Genomic DNA, 23,022 nt, shown 5'->3' with positions numbered 1-23,022 from the left:
ATTTTCAATGTTTTGTTCCTTTCACTCTGTTTTCTTTATTAAGAACTGATTGTACAATTTTTCTTCTTCCCTCTCCTAGCTTTCCCATTCACCAGATGTCACTGTCATTGGCGATAGTGCTCTAAGTGAACCCAAAAGACTGCTACTGTGTTTTGTTTTTATAGATTAATCTTTTTTATAGTAATTTTTAATTTAAACTTTTACACAAATGCAAGCACATGAAAATATCAGATTTTATGAAAAAAGTATAGAAAAATCAAGATGTTGATACTTCAGATTAAGGTCAACAGGAAAAAAACTCAGATGACAATATTTTGCCAAAAAGAAAACATCATTTAATGGTGTTTAGCAATGAAGAAAAAAATTAATATTAATGTATAATACTTTGATTGTAATTGCTAGATAATTATTGATTGCTTTAATAAGAATATTTCTGTTAATTACAAAAAAGAATAATACACTTTCGCTAACTTTTGAAACTTAACCCTATGCTTTGTACTAGTCCTTTGTTTTGTATGGCACAGATTTGCATACAAAACAACTTTTTCGGAACCTAACTATGATATTATACAGGGAATATCTGTACATAAAAAACTGAATCATTTTTTTTTGTTATATTAGAAGACTTCCTTCAGGAATAAGTAATTTGAACAGAAACAAAAACTTAATAAAGATGAAATCATTAATTAAAAATTTTTCAAACATTTTTTGTTAAAGATGCGACTGTGACAATGCACAAAGCACCCCCCCATGGGACCAAAGGGTCAACACCGCATTTGTGATGACTAGTTTGTCAGGACTGACACCACTGTGTCTTTTAGGACAGACACAGAAACCTTGATGGCTGCTAATTTCGTTTTTTCGCGAGCAGTCACATTTGTAGGTACTTGGATCCGGGATGGAGGCGGCATGGGTTAAGAAAGTACACCATACACAATTCTAACAACAACAAATACTCATTTATTAAGCTATTTACAAGTTGAAGGGTGGAACATTGTGGTTATCCACTATTTATTTTCTTAAGGTTAATATTTTGTAATAAGGGTTATGTCCCTGATATTAACTAATCCTAGAGGAAGATGTAATCGAGAGGCATGTGTTCGAGTTTCAAATTGTGTTCCTTTTCGTCAATCTGCATTCTATCAGGAATTCAATGTTACTTGAGGAAAAACCTGTTGGGTTCAAAAATGTTAGTAACAAACTATTTTTTCGTTTTTTGTCATTGTGGGACAACACACCGGTAACAGGTTGGATGGTATTGTTTATTTAATCTGCAGGTTCTAAGTTGAAGAAAGAGAGTTTACATAGATACCCAGTAAAGGATCTGAGGATGTGTTATCAATACAACGGATTGGTGGTGTTCGTGATACAACAGATTGATGGAGTTTACAACTTAACAGATTGATGGAGGAATGATGCATCGATGGATGAATCATTGGAGGGAGGAAAGTCACTTAGATAAGTAAAGTATTTGAGTGCTTGGGCAACTCCGGAAAGGGCAAACTTTTGGTGATCACGGACTCCTCGATCGGACAAATGAACCCCTTTGTCAGATGGATGAACTCCTTGTTGGCATCAGTCATTGCCTTTTATTGGGGTCCTTCCCTTTTTCTCCATTGCCCTTTCTTTGGCAATGTGCAACATTTATGTCCAATAGCAAATTCTCATTGTCAAGTTCCTGGTGACACATTCAATGTTTCGTCTTGAAAGGGAAGTGACTCCACAGAGGAATAAAATCATATCCTTTACAATTTTAACAATCATGAGAAAAATTATAGCAAGTTTTAATTTCAAAATTAAATTTTCACCTGCAAAATTTTTTGTCAAGTCTGGGCTCTCACATAAGTCTTTAATAAAGAATGCAAAAGTGTTAGGTTTTTTTTGTGTATTGTATATTTATTCAACTCGCAATGCTAACTTTTGCATATTTATTTTATTTATAAATAAAAATGAATAAAATAGTTTTACAGAAACTTAAATTTTTAAAATTGTGTTACTGTTAATGTAAACATTAAGCATATTCTTTCTCCTCCTAAAAATTCAAATTATTTATATATTCACTTTATACATATATGGTGAAAATTAATTCGGGATAGCATGTCTTGGTAAAAACTCACTGGCTATGATATCGTCGCAGGGCACTATGCAAAATTAAAATTAATTCAGAATACGAATAATGTTTAAAAACATTTAACATTTTTAAAATTATTTTTACAAAGGAGTTTTCTGAATACATCTTGATCAAGTTAAAGAGAAGTGGCATCACCATGGATATTTACAGGAAGCCAAAGTACAATGCAATATTCTTAACACTAAATAAAATTTTTAATACTTATTACCTTGTGCTAATGGATGTCCATTTCCATGTTCAGTTTTACTTAATACTCTTTTTAATTTTTCATAACAAGCAAAATATAGAGCATGAGCAGGTCCAGCACCAGCAACAACAGCAGACATACCTCGGACAGGTCTAAAAATGCCTTCATAACGAATCATTTTATAAAGACCTTCTGGAAAGGTACGATAATCAGCCTTTGGATTAGGCCGAAGACTCTGCATACGTGTCTGAAATAAAATTTAAAATTAAATAAATAAATGCATAGTTTTAATAATAAATGTTTAAAGTGTCTACAATACACTATAAATCATCCTTTAAATATACACATTTATTATTTAATATTAAAAATATTTTTACTTCAAAATGTATTTAAGAAATTTTTAATTGCTTTACAAAAATCAGAATATTCATATTTAAATTACTACTGTATTTTAATTGATTTATATAATTTGTAAACAGTTTTATCTGTTATGTAAATTTTGAAAGCAATAGAACAAGCTTTAAATATATTCCAGGATTAAAGTATTTTTTATTTTAAATAAAATTTACTGTTTTGCATCATCAATATGTGCATATTTAAAAGTTGTTCTGAATGAATTAATAAGCTTAGATATATTCATTATGCTATGAATGTAAAAACTTATATATAAACCAACCCAATATTTTTATAATTATGAAGTTATAAAAAGTTTGCTGCACTGATTACAAAGACTGAATAGACGATGTGAAATGCAACTAAATCATCATAACTGGATAGTTAAAGCAGTAATGTGCCAACATACCACTATGGGAGACCAGGTAAGTGTCTAAATCAGTTCTCAAATGAAGCCATTTTGAAATTTTGTACTTATTAACCATCATTAAAATGTCTACCATTAGACAGTTTTCAACATCTTGAATAATAAAATCCTAAATGAAGAGATACAGACACTATTGCAAGAATTCATTATATTTTATATAGTTGCAGGCATGAGTCATTTTCCATTGCTGTACAAGTAACAACACAAATATTTATTTTTAGATAATGCAACAGTACTTAAAATTTAGTACTTTCTAGTTCAATATTCAGTTCTTATGTAAGAAGCAAGTGTAAATGATTTAGAAAATTTTAAATTTCTAAGTTCTAACAAATAAAGAAAAAATGGAGAATTTGATAAATTTATATAAATTTATGTTTAAATCTTCTTTTCTGTCTTATAAAAAGGTCAGAGATTACTGACCTCATATTTTACATAGGACCATCAAGATCTGATCAATGAAATAAAAAAATAAATAACTTTTTTTTTTGAAAAACAAAAAAACTGAAAATCATCATACTGAAATACAATGCATTAAAAAATATATAATGGATTAAATATATATAATAAATACAACAATTTAAATAATAATAATATATATTATAAAGATAATATGTATTATTTATATTTAATGTCAGTTTAATTTCTAAATTCTGAAATTAAATTGCAGATAGTTTTGGTCAAACATGAACAGTGTTTGATGTGAGCAAAAAATAATTTTTGCCAGTGCACACTGAAAAACATTTATTTTTATAAATGAAAAAAAATAATCATTATTTTTACTTAAACAAATATATTAATAAAATACTATATTTCTTCAAATCACCAGAGAACACTAAAATTTTTTATTAGAGTAGCAAACAGAAGATTTCTAACAAAATGTTTTAAAAATGAAGTCCAACTCTATAAACTTAATAATAGTATTCCATTATTTAATAACTACTATAATTTTATTATAATTTAAAACAAAAAATTATATGGATACAAAGGGGAGCCCAAATTATTAATCAGTTTCAGCCTAAAAATATCTCTGCATTTAAAATCATCATCTATCAAGCCCTTTTCAAACATGCTATTTAATTTTGCCACTTTAATATCTTGTCTTCAATTTGATTTCTTCCTTACTATTTTGTTTTCACATATTTCTTTTACTGATTCTATATTCTCTCTATTCATCATATTTTTAAATCTCTCTATTTGAAACTGCTGAATTATTTATAGTGTATCTATCATATAATAATAAAAATCTTTAATTAAAACATTATGACAACTGTAGTTTTTTTTTTTTTTTGCATTGCCTTCAATCTCTGTTAGATCAAAAGCTATTTCTGGTCTCCAACATGAAATTTACAGCTCAAAATATTTTTAAAATAGGCATTTAACAACGTGGTTTCTTTATCCCCTTACCACTGGCTAAAAATAAAGTTTATCATGTAAAATTTAACCAGGAAAAAAAATTATATTGAGACTTTTGACGCTAAGAAATAATCAGAAAATTTTTTAACAATCAATCCAAATATACTTTGAGAAAAAAACTGAAAAGTTTAACTGATGATTCAGATAACTCAAATTCTGGAGACAACATCATCTCCAGAATTCAAGAACTAATAATAAAATAAATTTAACACTATAAATTATTATTTACATAATAATTAATAATAGTTCAAGATTTTTTATTTTTATTTCAAGAAAGCTAAAACATTTCTGGAAGTATCCTTTATTTCTTTAATGATGTCATCAACTTTCTGTTGCTTAATCACCGACTTTTCTTGAAGAAGTTATATTTGAGAATTTAATTAGAAATAAAATTTTTCCCAACAAATTTACATTGACAGAAGTATGAATATTAATAAATATAAATTTTATTATAACATAATGTTTAAAATAATAAATAACACAGTTGAATTACCCTTTAAAACTTTTTTGGATATCATTTCGTTAGAAAATATATTTATCAATTTGATATTAAATGATAGTAAAACATATTTAAACATTTATTATACATATTCTTGATCTGGAATTATTTATTCCCCAGAATTAACGCAAGGCCAATCACAATTTTTGCCAATCTGAGAACAAAATGTGTTTTAAAAATGACCTATAAGCTAGATCCTGTTTACAGAAAGCTTTCATGAGGCCCTCTTACAATCTTGATAGCATTTAAAATTTCTATGAATGCAAGAGTCAAAATCTCATAGAGAAATGCACATAAAATAAATAATAAACCTCATTTATATACAAAGGTTGAGAATTGGGTAATGTGTAAATTGGAGAGCAGTAAAGAATATGATGTGTCAGCATTAAGTTTTTGTCATAATTTTTTTTTACATTTATCCTTACAATAAAAATATTATTTAGTGTTTGTAAGATCAGTGAATTTGCTAAATTAGCCTACAGCAGAATGTCACACTTACGTTTTAATTTATAATGTAATAAAAATATGCAAACAAAAATCTTTTAAAAAAAATTGTTAGCTTTCTAACTTCTTGTACAATTTTAACTACAGTGTGTTGCGAACATAAAAATGGTCATGCAAAATTCTTCTGTATTTAATTTTTGGCCAATTGTAATTGGAATATTGCTTGTGTGTAAAAAACTTTGATCATGCCTGTTGCAACAGCCTTGTTTCCAAGCTCGCATCATAGACATGGCCTTTATGCAACCTAATTTCTATGTTGAAAATGTGTTCAAATTCCACTTCCAGCATAGAAATTCAGTTTTATGTTTGTCAGAGATTATTATTTAGCACATTGTGCTTAGTCAAAAGATAAATAAATACAGGTAGGCCTCCTACAATGCATTTTTGCTCCAACGTGGTTGGAAAAACATGGAAATTTTCTTACAATGTGGTTTAGGGTATTTAGAAACGAATTATCTTTCACATAACAGAAAAATTGCAACAAATCACATAAGTGCAGTGGAACTTGATGAAACAAGGTCAGATCTTGAAATAAGGCCAGTCAAACATTCTTAAACAACTATAATAAGTGATGATGAGGACTGAATTTGTGAGCATAACATTATATTTCTTATGTAACATATAATAATGTATCAAACTGTTATGTTCTACTCATAACAATTCAACAGACTGGAGTGTACATATACAGTAATAAAACATCTTGTAGAACCAAAACATTTATTATGTTTCTTTTTGATTTTGACTTGAAATCATAATCTTTTTAGTTCTTATATGATGTTGAATTTTATTTAAGCTTTTTATGTACATAAATTTAAAAAAACAATGAAAATGTTGCATCGTAAAAGGCAGTTTTTCTCTTTTTAGAACTGAATCCCAGAAGTTGGTGTCTCCTATAATGCGATTTCCCACAATGCTATATTTTCAAGGAATGTATCTACCGCGTTGTAGGAGGCCTACCTGTAATTTAAACACTGCAATGTCATGTTACTTTTTAAAGTTTATTAAATGTTCAAACTGTTCACATTATATCAGTTTTCCAACCTTTTTTGTGCTACGCCCCACCTAAGCCTTTCTAAAATTCTTATGCCCCCCGTACTCAATTGCCACACTGTTTTGTCGTAACCATGATAAAACCCAATCCTTTCATCAAAGTCTCTTGCACTTTCCAGTCATTGCCAAACGTGACCTGGAACACAACAACTCACGTCTGTCCACCTCAAGGTCTGGGCAAAGAATGTCCTTTCTCCTCTTTCACCAGCATCAGGGCTTCATTCATCTCTTTGTTCTCGGTGGTTCCCAGAATTGTTAATCCCCCAAGGGAAAAGGATTATAACGGAAAGTTCAAGAAAGAAAGGGAAACAAAGAACAAAGAAAACTAAAACTAACTTAAATCAATATTTACAATAAATATAGCGTACAGCAGCTATATGATTAACTTAAACTCTGGACGAGTCCATTTTCAAATTGTCCTCTTTAAAAATCAAATTGCCCTTCTGTAGGGTGTGGGCCTCATGTTGGGAAACACTGCATTATATGGAACAAACAAATTTTCTAAACATTATAAACAAAGAAATTATAACTTAGCACAGTTCAATTGTTTACACAAATGTTTTTCTTTTTGATCTAAGGATAGAATTCAAATTTTGAATAAATTTGAAAATTTAAAAACACATTTTAGATTAAGTGTTTCTTTTGTACATATGGTGGAATCTTGTAATAATGAACTTTTCAGAATAGAAAAACTTTTTTAGGTTTTCCAATCCAACCTTCACAGAAATTGTGAAAATCTTCAATTGTACAAATTCAGAAAAAAATTTAGAATGTTAAACTGAATGGTTCTCATAGCCCCCATAGTAATAAAATATTGAAGTGAAAATTGCATGAACAACAACTTTACCACTACTACTACTTTCAACTTGTCAACAACTCTACCTAAGGAAGAGGAACAGTTGCTTCTGAGATATACAGCACTAACTTCAATTAAAACCACAAGTTGTCATGTATAGTCAGCATAATGAAAGATATGCACAATTGGTATTGACTAAGTGCAATTTTAGGAGAGATAGGGTGATGGAATGAAGGAGTTCTGCCCTAATTTTGCTACACATGCAAACCTTTCAAAACCCTATGGGATAAATGGGAAAATAGGGGAAGGCTGGAGGGATGATCTACAGATTTGAGTCATACACATTTTTACTTTGAAGGAGACTGTTTTCTAAAGTCTTGAGATTTCTTCCAAAATAATGAGTGCTTCCATCAAAAAAAAAGGCCTTTAAATTGCATACTATTTCACAAACATGATTATGTTCATAGATTTATAGATGAACAACATTTGTTGCTTCTTAATGATGTTATATTGATGATTAGAATAGAGAACTAGTGTTGAAATTTAGATATGTTTAGATAAAATATTTAAATTGCACACAAAGTCCAATCTTAGCCTTGATTAAAAACATTCCCTGTCTCATAACTTATAAGTTTAAATAATGATCAATTTCTTCTTAATTTTTTAAATAAATGTCTATTGTTTAGCTTAATCCACCTAGCTTCTGCAAGACCTGTTAAGCAGAATTTTCTTGACCATGAAAATTATTTTTTTCATGATTAAGAAAGCATGACTTACAAAATGCTATGCACAGTTGGCAAGAACTTTTGCACATACATTTCATAAACCATTCTGTACACAATAGATAAATCACACTTGTCCAAATCTGTTAATGGAGATGCACGTGGTATTTTTATTCTGGAAATTTCTATCTTTTCCTGTATTCTATCTTATTTTAAAATATCAAATGAACAATCCTTTTTGACACTTCCATTGCCATCAAGACTCATTTTGCAACATTGTTTAATTCCTTCATGTTGTTTCCTCTTAATTCATACATCAATCACAGTGCATACTATTTCGCAAGTGTGAGAAATCGGGGGCTAAGGCGTGAGACCTAACCCACTCTCTGACGATGGGATGGCCAATCCTCGCTCATGGTGTCTGTGGATGACGTGAATTTAGGTGAGTGGGAGGGTTAGTGAGGTCATTGATAAAGTGTTAGCAATACACAAAGGATGACACTCATTTGAAACTCTCTCTCTCTCAGTTCACTTTAGATTGTAAGTTAGATGTAGGTTAAAGAAACTATCTACTGGCGAGAATCTCCACTTTGCTTTGCTAAATAGAACTCCTGTTATCGTTATGATGCCTTACAACAGCAACATTGTGGCTGTATTGTCCTTTTTTTTTTCTGTAATCTCTTTCTGTATTAAATGTGTTATGTTTATTTCAAATGAGTGTCATCCTTTGTGTATTGCTGACACCTTATCAATGACCTCACTAACCCTCCCACTCACCTAAATTCATGTCATCCACAGACACCATGAGCGAGGATTGTTTAATTCCTTCATGTTGTTTCCTCTTAATTCATACATCAATCACAGTGCATACTATTTTGCAAGTGTGAGAAATCGGGGGCTAAGACGTGAGACCTAACCCGCTCTCTGACAATGGGATGGCCAATCCTCGCTCATGGTGTCTGTGGATGACGTGAATTTAGGTGAGTGGGAGGGTTAGTGAGGTCATTGATAAGGTGTCAGCAATACACAAAGGATGACACTCATTTGAAATAAACATAACACATTTAATACAGAAAGAGATTACAGAAAAAAAAAAGGACAATACAGCCACAATGTTGCTGTTGTAAGGCATCATAACGATAACAGGAGTTCTATTTAGCAAAGCAAAGTAGAGATTCTCGCCAGTAGATAGTTTCTTTAACCTACATCTAACTTACAATCTAAAGTGAACTGAGAGAGAGAGAGAGTTTACATAAAACTTCAAAGTAATACCTTTATTAGTGCTTGTTCATATGATGAAGTTTCCAAGATGGTCTCAAGGAAAAGGGGGGGTGAGGCTTGTAGTAGAGATTTCCTTCTGTGATCATTCCTATAGTCTGGTGTGATCCCTTTTTATACATGTTCTGTGTGAGAATGATCTCAGAACACATTAAATCAAAATCACCTAAGTTTGAGTTGGGTAAGGGTTTTGCTGATACGGGCTGTCAAGAATTGGCCGATTCGACAAATTATGGATATTTTCAAGCCATTATTGTTACTTACCTCATAATTCCGTCCATTTGACAGTTTTCTGTCATTAATAATGGAATGTTTTGGTTAAAGTTGTAACCCAAGTCCAAACATCGTAATACTCATTGACCTGAAAGGATATTTGATCGGTTTTATCTATCAGAGTATCACGAGAAAAAGGATGTCTGGGTTTTTCCACTTCGTTGTCTTTTCACCACTTGATCTTTTGGTCGTCTTTTTCTCAGGTAGAATATTAGAATCTTTTATTACTTAAATATTTAATTATGACTTTAAACCATTAATTAACATCAATCAAACAAAGTGGAAATGGGAAAGGAGTTGAAATCTCACACAAGCCTTGCTATTTAAAGGCTTTTCTTTTTTTGTTCATTATTTTGAAAGAAATCCCAGGACTCTACAGAAAACAGTTTCTGTTGAAATAAAAATGTGTGTGTCTGATTGAAATACATAGATCACTCCTCCAGCCTCTTCTACTCTCCTGATTATTCCCAAGTTACAAAGGTTCATTTTGGTTTACACACATGCTCTTTTCAAGGAAAAATGGTATATTACAACTGATAAAACTCATATGGCCTAAATATTTGCATGTGTAGCAAAATTACCATAGAACTATCCCATCCCATCCCATCTCCCCTAAAATAGGCACAATTGCTATTCACCAAGTACAATCTTTCGTTGCGCTGACTATACACAAGCAAAAGGATGGTCAATTATACCTCTTTTTAATTTTGTTATTTACATTTCCCTTGTGCTTTAAGTGAGAAATAAGATGGCACCAAGAGACATTTGGAAAAGAGCAACATTGTTGGGCTCTGGTCAGTCCCCTCTGGTATAGAAAGCCAAAGCACAGGAAGAATATGATTTGGAGGTTTAAATTAAATTGATAAATTCACAACTAGAAAACTAGAGAAAAAAATCATCTCTTCAAAGATATAAAGAGAGAAATTTATTTTGTCAAACATTTTTTATAATAGAATGATTAAGAGTATAGTTAATTTAGTTTTATTAAATTCAAATTTCTCACATTTTGAAAAACCATAGGAATATTTGTAATTTTTCTAGGATTTTTAAAAATTTATCTTATTTAGTAAAATCATTTGAATAATTTATATTAAATTTTTTAAATCTATGAGGTAAAACTTTATCTAATCAATAAATTATTTTATAGATTAAATTAAATAAAACAATAAAAAATTCAATTGTTACAATATATCTATCATTAAGAAAAAATACAAATACAGTTATCAAGTTAAGCAATAAATTTAGATACTGGCATCTGATTAAATATGATTACATAATGACTGTTGTAATCTTACTTTTGATTCAATTGTTTTTTAAATACAATTAATATTGTCATAATTATTTTAATACTTATGCAAGTTATATACTCATTATATACAAAATTTAAGCCCCTTACACAAATTTACATGGCAAAAGTGCAGAAATTAATGGTTCTCCATTGCAATAAATCAGCCAATAAATGCCTTCTTTAAGGTATGCTCATTGTCTGAAAGACACTATTTTACTGTGTGTGTATATATATATATATATATATATTTACATATGATGTAAGTTTCAGCCATTCACATAGTGTTGATTTTACACAGATTTTGTTTGTTGCTTTAATTTTGAACACCAGTGTGTAAGCATTAAAATAATTACAGTAGAGCATCGATTATCCGACCCCCAATTAACCGACCGCGTTCTAGTCGGCAAATTCAAATGTCCCCTAGTGATGTGGCACTACAATATTTGGTTATGTCTTGGCTACTTTAATATTATTTTTGTTAAATTTTTGCATGTTTTAGCTGGCAGCACTGGCTCAATCATAAACGGGAGGCTAGTATTTAAACCAGGCCTAATACACTATACTAATAATGTATTTTTTCATACTTTTTGGTTATCCGACTTTTCAGTTATCCGACCAACCCCAGTCCCCAATTAAGTTGGATAATCGATGCTCTACTGTATTTTAATGCTTACACACTGGTGTTCAAAATTACACTGAATATTTTTACAGCATTTTTAAATCATACAATATAATTCTTATTTACACATTAAAAATCAAAGTAATTTATTCTAGCAAATGCCAAATATATAGTACAGTGAAACCTTGCCTAACAAGTACAATGAGTACTTCACATAATGAGCAAAACAAATTGTAAAAAAATGACTCACTTAACGAGCGATGTTTCGCATAACGAGTGATGACAAGAGGGGAAGTCCCGGATTGTGCGCATGCTCCATCAGTCTGTGTTTAGCACTTGTTCTGCTAGCATCTTAGTGTCACTCGTGATCAAACATTTTTCGAAACTTGTGTTTACACATATTACATATAAACATAGACAATCATAGTCCATTATATAATAAACACGCCAAACGATATGCAAAATTCTTTGGCTAATGTACAGGCTATAATTAAATATTAGAAACTAATTAATTTGACTAGAGGTAGGCAGTTTTGCTGCCATCTCATACTAAATTTAATGACCAATTCGAAATTAAATTTTAAAAATGTCTAAATTATAAATTATTTATTTATAATTATTAAATTTAATATGACATGGTGGCATAACTGCCTACCTCTAGTCAAATTAATCAATTTCTAATATTTAATTATGGCCTTTGCATAGCCCAAGAATTGGCATATCATTTGGCATGTTTATCAGACATATTATTTGTGATTTTTTTGTTTTCTGCAAATTGAATTTGCATTTGGTTCATTCCACGCTAAAAGAAAAGATGATGATGATGATTTACGCTCCTTAACAATGTATATCGTATAATTTCCTTTGAATAAACATTATACATAAAATATTTGAGTATTTTTTTTTTGACATGGAACACATTATTGTATTTTACATTAATTTATATGAGAAAAATTGTTATGCTTAATGAGTGTTTCACATTACGAGTAAGACTCTGGAACAAATTATGCTCGTTAAGCGAGGTTCCACTGTATATCAAAATCCATATTACACTACACTATTATCACAATAAAATAGATATTCATTAATTATTATTTTTATTAATTCAGTAATCAAACTACAGAAAACAAACTGACTAGAATAAAATAAACATGTAATGTTCCACTTTGCAACTACTTATTTTTTCTTCTTTTTGTTCTATATTTCAACCTGAGCATGGCTAAAAACTACAGCCAAAACATTTGTTATTTAATTTCTGGATTAAATTTCAATTAATTAATCTATATAAAAATCAATAATTTATAGTAAAACTTCAATTTATGACCACTTGCTTTATAATTGTTTTTGTAGTTGATATGTTTTCAATTACAACTGTATAAACACCATATTTTAAACATATTTTGTATCATCTTTATGCATCATCATATAGTTAAAGCTGTATTTCCAGGAATGTATAATACTCTCAATTTATGACACAGCTTATGAAAAATGGAACATCGTCCTTTGAGTTTTTTTAGGAACTAATTAAGTTGTAAAGAAAAGATTTATTGTAATTTAAATAGACTTAAAAAAAATATTTTCCTCAAAAGGTCAGTTATTAAAATAAATTAAATGAATTGATGAGTTGATTAAATACAGATTAATATTTATGACTGCTGAATAAAATGTCATTTTAAATTTTATTGCCTTCCTTGTTATAACTTAAAGAAAAAAATGAAAACATGCCTGAATTCAAACAGTTCTAAATATTTCATATAATGTTTTCAGTTCACAACTAATTTTATTTTTAAATTTTATTAAAATAAACCTAAAAAAGTAAGATAACTATAATAAGCAGTTTTTAAGAAGAAAAAATATATATGTATTTAGAAATGATTAGAATATATAATTTTTATCTTTAAATGATGAATAAAAAAATTCTGTAAAAAACTCTTGATTTCATTTTAATAAGTAAAAAAACAAATTTATAAAACCTCTTTAAATCAAAGCATCTGTTTGTCTTAGTTGTTAAAAATTGTCTTTTTTCTCAAAATAACAAAAAAATGCTTATTACATCCACAGTATCTAAAATTAAAAACCTAATGATAATACTGAAAAATAACAAAAAAGCTTCTGAAAATATTTCATTAATATAATACTAATAACAATATCAACTTTTCAATCATTTCAACCCATTTTAATATACAGATACTCGTATTAATAGTGTAATGATACTATAGTGTAAACCATTGGGATTCAATTGAGAAATTTTAAATAATCAATAGACCTTTGTTATTAATCTTTTATAGTTTATATTAAAACCTTCAATTAAATTGTCAAATATTGCATAATTCAAATTGTGAAGCTGCAAATGATTACACCAGCCAGGATCAGTGCTGTCGGATGCCTTTAAAGAAATGTGACATGTAGTAAAAAAAATCTAAAACACTATGCATTCTTCTAGAAAAATAAAAAAATGTTAACATTTTTCACAACTAAGGTTTATGTAGGGTAGATGTACCAGTTTTGGCCAGTGTAGTACTAGTTCTGGCCAGAAAACAAATTTAACTATATAATATAATCACAAATGAAACAAACTTTTATTGTTAACTGTTCACACAGTTAACAATAAAAGTTTGTTTCATTGGACAGATTTGAATATGTGGTGATTATATTTTTAAGTTAAATTTGTTTTCTGGCCAGAACTGGTACACTGGCCAAAACTGGTACATCTACCCTAATACTAATATAAAATTTGTTGGTGTTTGTGTTTAAAGACAGCAGAAAATATAAATGTAAATATATTACATTTATATTTTATACTTTTTTTTTTGGCTGCTTAATGTATAAGAAATATGCCAAAAAAAAGTTTATTATTTCAATCATTTATGCTAAATTTTGAAAGATCAATTGTTTTTTCTAAAAATACAATAATGAGTTTTAAATTAACTGAATATTAATTAAATTATACATTGACTGAGTATGTCATTGATACATACATAAAAAATTTTATAGATCCTTCATTATAACTCAAAAGAAATGGTAATTCCTCTATTAAATAATTTGTTGCATGAATTTGAATAAATTATAAAAATTCCTTGTAAGTTTTATTTCATTATTTAGTAATAACTAAAGCTGTTAAAACATGTACTTGCAACACTTCCAAATCAAACCTAAATAGACAAAGCAAGTTTTAAACAATCTTTAAAACATTATATAAAAATCTCATTGTACAGTACAACATTATATGTAGGTCAATGCAAGTTATCAACTGAAAATTTTTTTTTGAAGTTAAAGGTCAAATCAAACATTAACCAGATAATAATAAAATTCAATAATTTCAGTAATTTCAATATGGTTTGGACCAGTGGCATGCCATGACATTTGATGATAGGAAAGCTGTGTTTCTGTAAGAAGTCAACTTCCAGGGACAATCAGTTAATTGCATGTCAATGATGATCTAGGGTCTATTTGTATTTGTTTGTTTGATAATCCAGTAAAAACCAGAGACTTCTCTAAATGTATTTTTAATAGATTATCTGACATACTTAATAAATAAACAAGTTCAATATAATTACCTCTGTTTATTTATTTAACATATGGCTACACATTTAGTTAGTAAAAAGAGCAGAGAGCAAAAAAGAACACAAATCATAAATGTAAATCTAAGTCAAAAACATAGTTTAGGGCACTTTCAGTCACAATCAGGAAGTCACTCTGTTGACCCGGATAAGATGTTATTGGACAATCTTCCAAAATATGACGTATAGTCTGTCTTTCAGCACCACAATCACACCGTGGAGATGCGATTTTTCCCCACCTGAAAAGACTGTCCCTACATATCCCATGTTTTGTCCGAATTCTATTTAACACACTCCAAAGATTTCTGGATAATTCAAAACCAGTTGGTTACTTTGTGATACAAGAAAGTTGTCGACTGTCCACCGGAGAAACATCAGCCCAAAGCCTTTTCCAAGATTCAATAAGGTTGAAATTGCTGGAATGCAAAGACTGAGCTCTTAAGAGGGGGGGTGTCTTGATTTATTTAATGTTGATTTATGCTACAACTTCTGATTCATCAATATCCTGATGAATCAGAAGTTGTGGATTGCACAATATTTTCCCATATACCGAGCAGGGCATCATCCCTTCGGAGTACAAATAGGGGATATGACTCAAAATAGGTAACCAATCAATAGGAGTAGATTTAAGAGTGCTTGTTATGATATGTAAGATATTATTTAGTTGGGCATCCAATTTTTTAATGTGAGCACTGTTCATCCATACCAGTGCACAGTATTCTGCTGCAGAGAAAATCAAGCCAAGAGCAGAGATCTGTAAGGTGGACAGCAAAGAGCCCCAATTACCTCTGTTATTAGACTCAATAGATTCCCTATGCCCTCTAAATGCCAATTCTTGCTTTGATAAAAAAAAAAAAAAAAACATATTATATCTAAATTAATAGATGTTATATCTATTAGCTGTAACTATCTTGTTATAATTTTAATATTTATTTTATATTATTTACTAATGTTAAATTCTATTCTGTTTTGATTTCCAAATTGCTTCAATGTTATGAAAGGATCAATGTGACATTTACAATTTTTGTGTCTTTTGCCAGCTTTATTCAAATTATTTACGTCATCAAAGCCATTCTTATTCCACATACTAATTTCATTTGAAAATAGTAGGCAAGGCCAACAAAACAATTTTTGCATTTTTATGCATCCTCAAAGCCGTTTTATGTCTTCATAAATTTTAATGTGAAAATATCGAACACATTTTTTGTTGAATTATTTATATTTAATTTAAGCATTAGTCTTTCTCTTTTAATAATGTTTTCTTTTTCATTATATGGTCTTGAGCCAAAACTTTTTTAAAATAAATTTTCAATATCACAATTACATTCTGAATTGCTAGCCATGATGTAAGGGCTAAAATTAAAAATAATTATAAATATAAAAACTTACTTTTGGTGAAATAAAATGTGTGGTGGATATATATACCTGGTACAAAATATTCTTCAATTGTATGAATATACTTTTAAACAAAATTATAATTAAATATAGCTTTTTGTAAAGAAATGTACTGTACATAAAATTAACATAAAATATTCTTTACTTTTTAAATCTTAAAACAATCAATTTGATCTGGAGTTCAACAGGTGTTTCTATGTTTGAACTGTGTGCACAGTGAAAAAAAAAAATGTGTTTACTGCATAAATGCAATCTGTTTTGCACCCAAGTCACAACTGGAGTAAAAAAAAATTTATCATGAGATATGAAATTGGTACACATGTGTCAGATCTGGCAGTTCTGTGAGAATATAAAATAGTATTTTATATACTCAATTAATCTGTGAGAACTGATTTCTTATAATTAAATATTTTATCTAACACAGTTATTCATCTACATTATACACACTGTATGAGTTTGCTTGTGTACTTTGTTTTCTAAAACTATAATTAAGGCTGTAAAAACATAGTTACATATGACTAATGAACAGGCTCATTACACACCCAGCCTATTTAATTAACTTATCCCAAAATACATTTTGGCCTTACTGGCCTTTATCTATTGGGTGACATACAAAACAGTCTATGGTGACAATTACCAACATTCCAATATACATTAATAGTACAATTATTCAGTTATTACATACACATTATTAATAGATTCTAAAATTATCACTAGGACAGTAACACAACAATAGTAAACAAGTCCTGCAAAAACCTTGTGAATAGTCCAACTAGTCAACTATAATAATTTGGCAAAAAACTTTTTATTAATTTATTACTTGATTTGAAAGCAAAATTTTTAATGAATTATTTAACATATATAAAGCAAAAAATTAATTTTAAGTAACAATCATACTGGTAGATTATTATTAGATATGGAAACATAAATTTTCTAAATGCTTTTATAACAAAACAAATTACAAAATTAAATTATTAATTCAATAATTGTAAATTATAAACCTAAAATATACTAAATAAAGAAAGAATAATCTCTCTAAAATACACTTAAGTATGTCATCATTGATAGTCAAATCTTTGCAATATCAGAATAGGAAGCAAAGTGTTGAAGTTACAGGTTACATCATCATTATTAAGGCAATAAGTTGAATGTCATAAAAGTATTTTTCAGGGAACACAAAAAACTTAATGAAAACATTTTAATATGACTTTTATCCAACTTTTTCTTTATAGCATTTTCTCTTTCAACAATGCTAAGGAAAATTATAACAAATTACACATTAACTGCATAGTTCAGCCTCTTACATAACAAGATTCCCTTCACTTGACACGTGACATCTTATCATATCATAAAAACCATTTCTATTGGTTATTAAACAATAGAAATGGTTTCTATGATGTTTTGTGGGATGCTGAAATTGCTATTTGTAATGCTTTTAGGCATGTAATCAGAAAATAAACAATTTTTAACATATGACCTATGATATAACAAATGACAACATGATACCAAGCTTCAGTTATAATAATTTAAAAGAAAATAATGCATCAATAATAATAGTATCTGAAATTACTAACCATTAATTACATAATTTAATTACTGATAAAGCAAAGAAATTTTTGTTAATTAATTACTTTGTTAACAATGCTGCTGCAATTATGATTAAATTACAGACAATTCAATTCTTTCTTAAATGAAGAATTCTCTCTGTAAGTGTATTAGTAACTTCAGTTGAGAAATCAATCTTTCACAATTTAGTCTTAAATTTTTTATTCATTATGTAAATATAAAGTATTATATAATGTCATCATGTTAGAACATATGATAACAGATTTTGGATGCCTTTTATTGTATAAAATATACTTTAAGTATGAATTCTATAAACAATTAGAAATCTAAACTGCCGGATTACTTTTAGGCTATATTTTAAGTTAAATACTATAATTTGATCTAACATAAAATATAATCTGAATAATCCAGCAATTTAAATTTCTGATTAAAATTTATTTTAGATGAAGAATTTGAAAACAATGAATTATTATTAAGAATTTTGAAAATAATCTGAAAAAATAAATGTTTAATATTTAAAATATAGTATTATCATTTATCATTAAAAGAATTTAATAGCTTGATAGTATTTCTGCTGCAAGTTCTTTTTATAATAAATAAGCAAAAAATTCAAAGCTATAAAAAAACTGTTAAAGTGAAATATATAATCATCATCATCCTTATCAGGTTCCTAGACCAAGTAGCCTATTCCAATATAGAATTAGATCATGGCTAAAATATTCAGTCATTTTGACTCTGGATCATATGAATACTCAGTCAAGTAAAAAGAATTGAGAATTAAATTCATATTGAGTTTGATTCAGATTCCTTACAATAAATCTTAACTTAAAGTATAATAGACCATAATGTTACAAGATAAAAAATAACAATAGTAATTCTTTCTTCTATCTTTCATACATTCAAGTGCTTCAATACCTTGCATTTGGAGACTGAAAATCTAATGGGCTATTTAAAGTGATTGTCATCAAGGTTTTTAGATTATCTTTCAAGTAGTTTTGTTGAAAATACATAATCTGATTCTCTATGATAAATGCTTTCACATAAAGTTAGGAATCTCATTACAGGAAGTTTTTTCACTTTTTTGCAACAAGCAGTGTAATTTAGAGACAACTTTTGTCTGCAAATTTGCAAAAAAGTGACAGAAAATTTCACACTTAGACAAATACAATAGTTTCCTGTACAATGAATGATGTGTTTTTGTACATTTCAGAATTTCTTCAAAAATGCTTTAATACGTAGTCCATATTTAGTACAGACAGTCCATACTTTAAAGCTGTGTCCATACCATACTTAGAAAAATGTCCGTATTTTTCAACTGATCGCACAGTTAATAGTTAAATCATAACCACAGATTTAAATCTGATAAAAGATGCTAAATTTTTGATAATTATTATTGCATTTATTGGCTATGTGGCAACATTGTAAAAGCAAATGTAACGGCTTTGTTGCTTAGGGAGCAAATGCACATTCAATATAATAGATTTTTAATTTGATAGTACTTGTTGTCTAAATGGTAAAATAGTTTTCTTATATTTAAAATTCTGTGTGCCAAAGGAAAGTGTAAATTGAAACTTTATATTATATGCCTACATTTACTAGATTGAAAAATATGAATAAATTCTTTTTATTTTGCCTCGCTGTCTGAGTACTTTTAATGCTAATTTGTTATGATAACCATAGTAAACATCGATACCATTAAACGCCTATATAGCATTACTGTTTTTTTAACAATGACATTTAAAGAAAATACTGTCGATATAAAAACAAAACATCAGTTGCAATTTTATTATACAGTACTGTATTTCACAATAAATCACTTATTAAAAATTTGTGTACTTTATATTTTCTAATAAAAAGTATAAATACAGTAATTGGAAATTTAAGAAATAAATATTGAACATATAATAGAACATCAAAACTTACACTTGCAGTGGTAGTTTCAAGGACAATGATAGGAATAAAATACCATATTTCGTTGCAAAAAAAAATTCAATTGCAATTGATATTTTAAAATTTATTGACTCAAGTGCTTTTAAAATTTGGGGGACCAATCAAAAAGTGCAATATATCCGAATATGTGATATAACATATACCTACTGGTAGAAGGCATAAGTGTAATGGACTGAGATGGCTGTCGATAATTTTAAATGAAATTATTATTATATTGGTTTTAGTGAGCATGGGTTTTATAGAAAGAAATCTCCAATACACAATAGACTACATGTAAAAAATGTTAGCAATTTGATTAATATAAATCAATGGTCCACCTCCAAGAGAATTTGATTTCCAAGCTGCCTTTACTGTATGGTGACAGAAAAAACAGACTCTTTCAATTATGGCCTTAGTATGACTATGAGTAAGTTATAGTACTTCTAATTTTGTACTGGCTGATATCAAAATAAAATCTACAATTTTTATTATGTTGGAAGCATTTTTTTTACATTGTTTTTCTATAAAGTTTTAAATTTTGCTATAGTTTTTAGGGCATTAGCAAAAACTACAGATTTGAAAAAGCTAGCTAGATCCCTAATAAAGCACTGTTCAGTGGTAAAACTAGAACACTTGATGTGGTTGTTACAAGATATTTATTAATTATGGTTTGAAATTCATTTAAGCTTTTAATTTATTTACGTTTTTACAAAATTTTATAATTAACAAGTATTAATTATAGAATTTCTTAAATTTTTTCATTCCTGGTAGTTACTATGCTGTGTCAATTCACCAAATTAATCTGTTCTTGGAGATTGTTTGTTACAGTATTTTTCATTATGTTTTAAATATTTTTAATTACATAATAAAAACAAAAATGATGAAACCTTTATCATTTGGATCACTCAAAACGCAGTCCAATTCACAATTTTTTATTTAATCCAGCAACCTGTATGTATTCTGGCATTGGCCATGTTAGTAATAACAGTAAAAGATTGGTCATGTAGCAATTATTTGTAAATTAGGAAGTGCCTGTGCTTATGGCATTAGGAAATATTGTGAGTCAGAATTGCCCCACAAGTGTGAAATTTTTTCCAGTCAGAATGTCCCAAAATTTCAGAATTCCTAGGAAATTTGCAGGTAGATACAAGCCCTGTAGAATATCATAATTATAGTGGAATGAAGCAAACTTTCCTGTTTTAGTCACTACCATGTCTAAGAGTGAAAAATATAAATTAGTAATAAACTATGAATTTGCACATTTTTCTATTTCAGTTTTTATGACTCACTACATTTGTCCTGCATAACATATTATTTTATATAAAATTAATTATTAATGGGACTAAAATTGCAGACAAATATATGAATCTGCAAAAATCTGTTAGGACTAGAACTATTATATATTCTGTATCAAACCAATTACAGACAACTAAAGAAATCAATAGTGGAATGTTAGATGTTTTAAATTTCTATAAATTGTAATTTTGATTTTTTTTTTTATTTGTAATTACATCAAGATACTCTTTTCATGGAATTGTTTTAATTTTCTCTATAATGATTGTTCATTTATCTTCAAATAAAAATTTTATAGAAAATTCAAAATACTTTCTGTAAAAAAATGTCTTGTTTGAATATTTAATAAGTTTGCTTTAATATTATTTATTGTATGCTTAAAAAAATTACAATTAATTTGATATTAAGTTTCCATTCAGTTTTCTTTATGACAACTTTTAACTTCTTTATGTTGTTATTAAAAACAATGTTACAAAACAAAAATTTCAGTCTTAATTTATATGTGAATGATCCTTTATTTGCAAAAATATCAAAAAAATATAAACATTTTAAAAACCAAATTGGATTATCCATATTTTTATAAATGATTCAATGATTGTGAAAATAAACTTGTAAGAAACCAATCAGATTGTCTAGAATATTTTCCAAGAATGTCAAATTAACAGCTTATAGTTGGTGTCAATATTGTTTAACATTAAATTTTAATTAATATATTATTGTTTGAAATATCTATTTTGGTAATTTTTTTCATATATTTTCTCTTTTTTGAGAAAATAATGTCATCATTTATAAAATTTTGTTAATAACAGTGAATAAAAATTTGTTGTCTTCCTAAAATTAAACATCAGAAATGAATTTTCATGTACAGCTTAGTTTTATTAAAGAATTTCATTTTTAAATGTCAAGTTTAACTTTGGTAATAAGTTAAGTGTTAGGTAATGTAATGTAATGTGATTGGAGCAACGGATTTTCAAATATCACTTTCCATCTCAATTATGTAAGTTATTTTTATGAATTAAATGTTCAACACACATAATAATTTCATTCTTTTTTGAATTTTACCATATTTTGAAAAATAGAGAATCAAAGGATAATATTTGTTTGATATAAGTTTATATATTGCTAGTTGCTTAAAAATCTTAGAAATGAAACTTACTTTCACGGAATCAACTGGATACATTACACAATGTTCCATGATTCCAGCAGCACTACCTGCCAACATATGTGTCGCTGTAGACGACGTAGGTAAAGCTTCATAGTCATCAAAGTCCATTCTATTGCAATATTAAATTAAAAAACGATATATTCATGTCCGTTTGTTGACAACATACACGTGCCTGTAACTGATTAAAAAATCCATTTTATATTTCATCCACGTGGTTTCACAAATCTCGTAAGTTGACGTCTCACGAGATAATATTATGCAATATTTTGATAACGTTCCACTCCAATGAAAAAATATTTAAAAATAATATAACGACTTTAAAGTAATTAAATTAAATTTTATTACCTGTAAAACATAATGTATTTTCTATCAATTATTTACGAAAATTTTATTTTATAAACGTTTATTTTGTTAAACGAAATGAAAGTTTTTTATAATAAATTATTTATAAATAAATTTATTTATTAAAACTACAACATTATTAAAATATTTCTTTTAAATGTGAAAATAAATTTAATGCCGAATTCCCTAGAT

General features: G+C 28.1%; 1 protein-coding gene across 4 annotated transcripts in view; it reads right to left on the bottom strand.

The window, feature by feature from the left end:
- Positions 1–22,754, bottom strand: part of LOC136983113 (mitoferrin-1-like) — a 41,012-nt gene extending 18,258 nt beyond the window's left edge. For all 4 annotated transcript variants that reach the window (XR_010881981.1, XR_010881980.1, XM_067279751.1 and 1 more), the window contains exons 1-2: positions 22,480–22,754; positions 2,340–2,565 (exon numbers count right to left, since the gene is read on the bottom strand). Coding sequence is in view for 2 of the 4 variants with exons in the window: in XM_067279751.1 (XP_067135852.1) it covers positions 2,340–2,565; positions 22,480–22,596 (343 nt within the window). In the remaining 2 variants the exon portion in view is untranslated. The remainder of the gene's footprint in view (positions 1–2,339; positions 2,566–22,479) is intronic.
- Between the last annotated feature and the right edge of the window lie 268 nt (positions 22,755–23,022).

This window comes from Centruroides vittatus, unplaced genomic scaffold (assembly GCF_030686945.1).
Source record: "Centruroides vittatus isolate TY-2023 unplaced genomic scaffold, ASM3068694v2 contig_876, whole genome shotgun sequence".
Lineage (NCBI taxonomy): Eukaryota > Metazoa > Arthropoda > Arachnida > Scorpiones > Buthidae > Centruroides > Centruroides vittatus.
Note: the sequence above shows the minus strand (reverse complement) of the source record. Positions and strands in the feature narration are given on the sequence as shown.